Here is a 7,857-nt window from a genome sequence, read left to right as displayed (position 1 = left end):
AAATACTAGCTAAACTCAAAAATAGCCTAAAAAAAACTTAATAAATGCCAAAATAGTCCAAAAAGCTAGCAGAATGCATTTAATTTTCCACTTTACTACACACAAACTCCATATAATATAAAGTAACGATTAATCGACTATTAAATTATTCGTCGGCTATTTTAATAGTCGATTAGTCGACTAATCGTGGCAGCTCTAGTCTGTACCATTGGATTTAAATTGTTTTTTTGCTTAAAAAAAATAGCAAATTTTAACAATTTCAACAAATCACATATTCTCCATTTTTAAAAAGTTGATGAAACATATAATAAAGTTTCTCCTTTTAGAGTTAAATGTTGTTTTACCAAAATTGGATCATTGATTGGACATTTTTGTGTTTTGTTTTTTTTTGTCCATCACTCCTCAAAGCACTTTTGCGATTATAATACCTGGTTTATTTACATGGATTCAGGGAAGGAAAACAAACTATTAGTCCATTCAAGTGATCAGCTGGTTGCAGCTGACGCATGTGAATCACGTCAGTACTTTTCCAATAGGAGGCTCCAACCTGCCCGTTCAGTAAATAACTGGAGGTGGATTTTCCTGCTTTAGTTATGCAGTAAAACATGAAAACCTTTATGTTTATTCTGGTGAAGTTTATACATCATCTTTGTTTGCATCCGCTTCACAGTGTGACATTACACAGTGGTTTTATCACAGTAGAGACTGAGATCTGTGAGGCTGTAAACACAGGAGGAGATCTCTGATGAAACTATTTAAAGTCCAAAACAAAGACGTTAAGAAATGAAAAACGTCATCTGGAATGACAGCAACAGTTACACTCATAATCGCGAGTTAGGATTACAGAGGAGCCTTGAAGGCAACACATCTAAGACAATCCACAGATATTAGCACATTTGTGTTAATTTATGAGATTTATGCTAATGTATAAGTTACCTCATTTTAATCAAAAAGTTTAGCATCTGTTAACCAACTGTTAAGGTTTATGTTACAAATGCTGCTGTGAGTTTAATCTTTTCTCAACCTACTGGCTCACTACGGAAAGTAAGCATTAACTTTTTTTGTTTAATAATTCGAAAATCCTTTTGCTTTGGGGGAAAGTTGTGTCTCGGAGAGTTCTGGAAAAAACACTCAAGAGGTAAATCTGTTAAGCATCAGTGTCTCCGTTCTAAATGCCCTCAAAATTAGATTTGGAATCAGTAAGTCAGTACCCAGTCCCTAGGAGGAAGTAAGAAGCAACCGTGGCATCAACTAAAGCAAAAACATTTTTATGTGTTTGTATCCCAGAAACACATAAACATCTGTAATTACATTTTTGTGTTTCTTTTTTGATGTTTGTCTGTTCATTAAGATAAAAGATTTCTCTTACATCTGTTTTTTCTGCAACTTTTGACTAAATCCAACCCTTTTTCAGTCACATTCTCGTTATTATGTCTTGGTCTTACCTTGAAGCTGCAGCTGCTGCTGCTCTCGGGCCAGCGCCTCCAGTGTGCAGTTGCAGAACTCCAGATTTTCCAGGGCTTGCATGCGGGCCTCCTCATCCTCCTCCTCCTCCTCCAGCATGGCCCTGAGCTCCTCCGCGGTGCGCGAGTATTCCTCCATGTCGCGCTCCACCTCCTGCAGCCGCTGCGTCACTTCGTCTTCAGCGCTCTCCAGCTCCATCTGGATTTCGTGCTCCTTGGCGTCTCCGAGGTCGCCCGATTCCTGATCCTCGGCGAGGACCTGCGGTTCGTCAGGACTATAGTGGACTGGGTTGCTGGCGGGACGAGTCGGATTCTGTCTCGGAGGAGGAGGACGCGGAGCGGGACGCATGGGTCTGCACGCCGCTGGGACTGGGGTCCGCAGGGTTTGGGGGCGTGGAGGCGGAGGCCGCAGCGTTCTGGGTCTCTCATACACGGAAGTGTTCGACATCTTGGACGCAGAGGAACCTCGAAAGATGTCACTTTCGTCTCGGTAATCCATTATAGAAAAGTGGCGTGATACCGCCGACTGCTGGTTCAAGTCTACGGCGGAGGAGCTGAACGGCGCCGTCAAGCTTTTCTCAAACTCCGAGAGCTGCTGGCACAGTTTGGCCTCCAGGTCGCCGGCCGCGCTCGCCAGAACTTCTAAGGCCATGGAAGTTGGTAGAATCCCGTTGGTGCTTCGCGTCGGTGAACGCCTCGGTCCATCGGCGCCACGTATTGCGTCAGCGCTGCTCGCGCTAGCATTGCGAGTTAGCCTCCGCTGTCTGTGGGCTTCGGCGATGTTAACCAACGCCTGACCGATGCTGGCGGGTCTGTCCGCTGACGACCTCTGATGACCTCTATGGTCTGTCGACCAGTGAGACTGAGAGTTGGGGAGGGTGAGGCTGTGAGTGCGTTTAGGCTGTGATAGTTTTGTGGTTGAGCCGGGGTGTTGTCTAGAGTGGCGTGCGTTAAAGGTAGGCCGTGGTGGGAGTTTAGGTCTGGCTGGAGGAGTAGATTTGGCCACTCTTTGATGTGATTGACTGATATTTCTGTTAGGACCATCTTTCTCTGCTCTGTCACTTTTGATGGCGTGCTCTTTCGTTCTCTCGAAATAGTCCAAGTTCCACACAGTGTGATCTTCGTGGTAATCATACGGTTCGCTATTGGACCCGTTGGGGTACAAAAAGCTGGAGTGATCCTCCTTCTCTTCTTCGATATGTGCTTCCTCTTCGACTTTTTGTCTGTTGTCCTCAATTCTGACAAACCGATGAGGGAAAATACCCAGCTGTCCTCGCAGCTCCCCCTCAAGCCAACCATCCTCCAAAGTGTTTACGATGCGAATGCGATCCCCCACGTCAAAGTCCAGCTCTCCCGGCTCCATGGCCCGAAATTCATACAGAGCCACTCCGAAGAGGCCGTCTTCCTCTTCCTCCAGGAAGATGTCCTTTTGGTCTTCCTCTTCGGTTAAGAAAACCTCCTCTTCCACGCTCTTGTCCTCAACAACTCCCGAGTCTTCAGAGGTGAACTGTTGGAAGTCAGCAGGCTCCTGCGGAGATCGGAGGGGACCCAGGAGCTCCACGAATCCCTCCGGGAAGTGGCCTCTGCGGCCCTCCAGCTCGCCCTCGAACCACCCGGCCTCAGGGAGACCCGTGATGATTATCAGGTCCCCCTCACGGAAGTCCAGCTCCTCGTTTAGCTGCGCGTGGAGGTTCATCAGCGCTCGAGCTTGGCCGAGGGCGTAAGGGGGGAGCTCCAAGGCCTGGGCCTGAGCGGAGCGCTCGGAGAGCTGCCTGGAGCGGCACGACAGGTTCAGCTCCGTCACACACGACGTGGGAAAGAGGCCGCGGATGCCCCAGGCGTTGCTGCCGCGTTGCCAGGACTCCCCGAAAGCCGCGGTCCCCCCGGATTCTCCAACTACCACGTCCCCTGAACAAAGGAGCAGAGACGACTTCATTTAGAGCAGAAGGGTCTCCAAACTTGTTCATGTGAGGGCCACATAACTGTTTCCCTCTCTGATGGGGGGCTGAGCTAGCTGAAAAAGTGTAACAAGATGAATGGTTTTCCAGAAAGCCACACATAGCTTAATTTTTTAAATAATTCATTTCTGTAATCTTCACAGAAAAAATAATAATAAAACATTTTAAAAACTAGTTATATAGAATTACCTGCAGTAGATTAATAGCTGAAAATGCTTAAATTGATAGCTAAAAACGCTGAAGCTGAAAGCTAGATTAAATATTTGCAAAGTGCCAAATCAGCCTAAAAAACAAACAAACAAAAAATTTCAAAATGAGCCAAAACAGCTAGCATATTGCTGAAATAGTTGCTAGATGCTAAATTAGTCTAAAAAACTGGAAAAATATCTAATTTGGCAAAAACACAAAAACAGCTAGCATAAAGCTAAAATATTAGCCAAACCCAAATATTAGCCATTAGCTAAATGCCAAATTAGCCAGAAAAAAATGGAAAAATGTCTAATTTAGCCAACAGTTAGCATAAAGTTGGAATATTAGCTAAACTCCAAAGCTTAAACAACTGAAAAAAGCCTAAATTAGCCAAAACATCTAGCATGTAGCTGAAATATTAGCTAAATACCAAGTTAGCCTTAAAAAATGGAAAAATGTCTAAATTAGCCAAAAAAGCTAAAATATTAGCTAAACTCGAAATTAGGCTAAAAAACTGAAAAAAGCCTAAATTAGCCAAAATGTAGCTGAAATATTAGGTAAATGCCAAATTAGCTTCGAAAATTGAAAAATGTCTAATTTAGCTAAAACTGTTTGGGGGGCCGGGCAAAATGAGGAGGAGGGCCGGATCTGGCCCCCGGGCCGTAGTTAGGGGACCCCTGATTTAGAGTTTAATAAATTGTAATAAATATTCCCAAAGGGGAAAAAATAAGTTATATATGTAAAATTTGTAGAAATTTAACCAATTTGTCATCTAAAGGTCTGAAAAGTGGAGCCAATAAAAATACATTAATTTTCTTTTATTAGCAGTGACGACCACTTTATTTACATTTATCAGGTTGTATTTTTGACATTGGTTGTATTTTAATTGGAGCAAACCAGATAATAGGAATGTTGTCTAGTCAGTCAGAAGTCAAGGGGGTCACATTCCAAAGATCTGCGGCTCCACCTCCCATTGTGTCTGCAGCCAAAACTGGAACGCATCCAATACAACCAAGGCAAGTAATAATGGACGGCCCGTTTCCTGTGTCTGCCGGTGTGCAGAGAGCCATGAAGTCCATGGAAACACAGAAAACAAAAAATCTTTTTTAACACTTCAGACTTAATTTTCTCATTCTACATGTAAACCTTCTTTACTGTCATTGGTCAAAGAGCAAAAATAGACTTTTACTCTTTGCAGGGGCACAGACGGGTAACTACATTAGGACAACTAAATAAATGAAGTGTCTCTGGAGAAATCTAACAAGGTTAAAAAAACAAAAGGAAAAGGCCAAACTATTACTGTAAATAATAGGAAAAACTCTAAAATCAAACAAATCAGCTGATGGAAAAACTGCTTTTAAATTGAACCTTTGAGGACCCCTAGTGGTGAAAAAAGTCATAGCATCACATCCTGATTTGAGTGTTTCCAGGAAACTGCTAATAAAGCAGTATTCACTGTTTAATTAAATACAAATCGAGCATTTAAATTTGAAATTAAATGTTTAATTCGTGAATAAAGGAGAAACACTAAACCAGGAGACCCAACTCAACCTGGACAACCAGAAAAATGCAACTTCATAATTTGAGCAAAGTAGTTTAAACTAAGAAAATTGTCATTTAAAGACCCACTCTGATAATCTTTTAAGCTATTTTCAAAGCGTTCCATGAGGTCATATGATTTTTGTCATTTTCAGGCAAGAATCCCAAAACTTTTACAGTTTTTTTAGGACGTTTTCCAGGAGTTGTCAGTTTACAGGCTCTCCCACTAGCTTACAGCCCCAAACCTGACATTATAGTCGTCGGAATGGAGTGAAGCAGGGAGCTTAAGCTCCGCCCAGCATGTTTTACTACATCAGAATTACTCTTTTTCAAACTGTACGTCCTGATTCACGATTATTTTAATAAAAAAAACTCACAAATCCAATTTTAATCTTAATTTTCTTTATATATTTCCTTCATCTTGAGAGAAAAGCCACAAAAATATGTTGAAAAACAATTTTTAGAGTGGGTCTTATTAAATTAAAAGGTTCAATTTAGGATTATTTTTGTGGCCTGAACTGCATTTATGAGGGCAAAAACAAAATAAATCCAATATTTGTCGTCGGAAATACAAAAATAGCAAATTCAATACTAAAGAGATTTGTTTTTTCTTTTTAAATAGAGGAAACAGCATCAATCAAGTGTGGCAGTCAAGTCAGGGTGTGCAACATAACACAAAACAACACAAAACATCCATTTTACCTGAACACTTTGACATCATCAAGTAGCATTAAGCTAAATGAGAGAACATGACTTGTTAGTGTTAACGCCGACACTGAAATTGAGTTTTAGTCGGTGAGTATAACGGTTTATAGTGTAGATTTTACCTCTTTTCAGGGACAGATGTCCCGGCTGTGCTGAGCTGAAGTCATTGATGCACACATACAGTCTGTCTCCAGGCTTGGTGCTGGGAATGGTGACTTCCTCCACAAAGGTGCTGGGAAACTGACCTGGGCAAGAGTATCGCTATATTAGCACAACAAATAAACAATAATTGGGATAAACAAAAATAAACAAAACCATGTGTCCTGAAAGAAAACAAAATGAAATAATATCTATGAAAATCTACAATCTGGGTATTGATCAAAGTTCTGGTTCACTTTAAGAGAACCAAATATGTTCAGTTTGAATACATCCTTAGTCACACCTGAGTATAAGCCGCACTCCTGGTCAAATAATGCAAAAACCTGCGACTTGTACTCCAAAAAATATGGAGTAAATATTTACCCAGTTAACGAAAATTGTTAAAAATATTTTTTTCTTTTATTTAGTTGCTTCATTTAAAATGTATAAACAAAAGCTCCCAAACAAGTAGAGGTAGAAATAAAAATGTTATTTATTTTTACTACTTTTATGTCTGAAACTTGGTAAAGTAATGGAGTTTTACACTAATACGATTAAAATAAAAGATTTTTATTGGATCCATGGATTTATTTTTGAATGCCTTCCTTAACAATAAATGCAAAATAACATAAAAAATAAGAATTTCTTAATTTTATCTTCTAAGAGTTCCTATGAATTATTAAAAGAAGGAAAAATGATGTGATAACGGGATGAAGAAGACTATTCTGGAGTAAAACTATTAGCTTCATGGTGTTTTGCTGGTGTTGCTAGGAGGAGTTTAAATGAGGTCAGAAGTTGGCTGGGTTCATTGAAAAGTGTAATGTCTGAAATAACGAATAAAATTATTAGATTTAAGGGGAAAAAGTTGATATAGTGAACTCTGGATGGATGGTTCTGCGTTACTGCATGTCATGCATGTGTTCTGCTCTTTCTGCAGATGTAAATCCAGACAAAAGCATCTGGAGAGAATAAACAAAAAAACTCTTTTCTGCTCCACCCCTGGAAAACTTTCACGGAATTCTCTGTGTCCTCCAGTGGGTTATATAAAAAATTAGGTAAGAAAAATGCAGACAACAACCACAGAATAAAGAGTTTTTATCTTTAACACACAAATGAATGAGATCAGATTATAAAAAGGAAATATATTTAAAATTACATCTTAGTCTAACTTAAATAAAGATCAAAACTAAATGAGTCCTAAATAACCCCTATAACCACAGCATTCATTCTAACCCCAATAATGAGTTTAATTCTACATCACTGCAGAGGAATTTCTGCTCAGTTTATAATAGCGCTGCCACGATTGGTCGACTAATCGACTATTAAAATAGTCGACAACTAATTTAATAGTCGTTACTTTATATTATATGGAGTCAGAGTGTGGTAAAGTGGAAATATTATGCTAGCTTTTTGGACTATTTGGGCATTTTTTTTAAGTTTTTTTAGGCTATTTTGGAGTTTAGCTAATATTCCAGCTACATGCTAGCTGTTTTGGCTAATTTAGAATTTTTTTCAGATTTCTTAGGCTAATTTGGAGCTAACATTTCAGCTACACTCTAGCTGTTTTGGCTAATTTTGGGTTTTTTTTTTTTAGCTTTTTAGGCTGTTTTGGAATTGAGCTAATATTTCAGCTACATGCTAGCTGTTTTGGCTAACTTTGGCTTTTATCTAATATCTTAGCTGGCTTTCAGCTTCAGTGATTTTAGCTTTAAATTTCAGCATCTGGGCTGCACGGTGGCGCAGTGGTTAGCGCTCTTGCCTCACAGCGAGAAGGCCCCGGTTCGAATCCCGGCTGGGACCTTTCTGTGTGGAGTTTGCATGTTCTTTTCTGTGTATTCTTTATTGGAATTGTGCTCGGCAAGATG

The 7,857-nt window shown here is 40.2% G+C and overlaps 1 protein-coding gene across 3 annotated transcripts in view; it reads right to left on the bottom strand.

Moving 5' to 3' along the window:
- Positions 1-7,857, bottom strand: part of LOC112154447 (dynamin binding protein) — a 51,386-nt gene that overhangs the window by 25,484 nt on the left and 18,045 nt on the right. For all 3 annotated transcript variants that reach the window (XM_024285386.2, XM_024285387.2, XM_024285388.2), the window contains exons 3-4: positions 5,977-6,099; positions 1,446-3,371 (exon numbers count right to left, since the gene is read on the bottom strand). In XM_024285386.2, coding sequence (XP_024141154.1) covers positions 1,446-3,371; positions 5,977-6,099 — 2,049 coding nt within the window. The remainder of the gene's footprint in view (positions 1-1,445; positions 3,372-5,976; positions 6,100-7,857) is intronic.

The sequence above is a fragment of the Oryzias melastigma genome, linkage group LG19 (genome assembly GCF_002922805.2).
Source record: "Oryzias melastigma strain HK-1 linkage group LG19, ASM292280v2, whole genome shotgun sequence".
In the NCBI taxonomy this organism is placed as follows: domain Eukaryota; kingdom Metazoa; phylum Chordata; class Actinopteri; order Beloniformes; family Adrianichthyidae; genus Oryzias; species Oryzias melastigma.
This window is presented reverse-complemented; position numbering and strand designations above follow the sequence as displayed.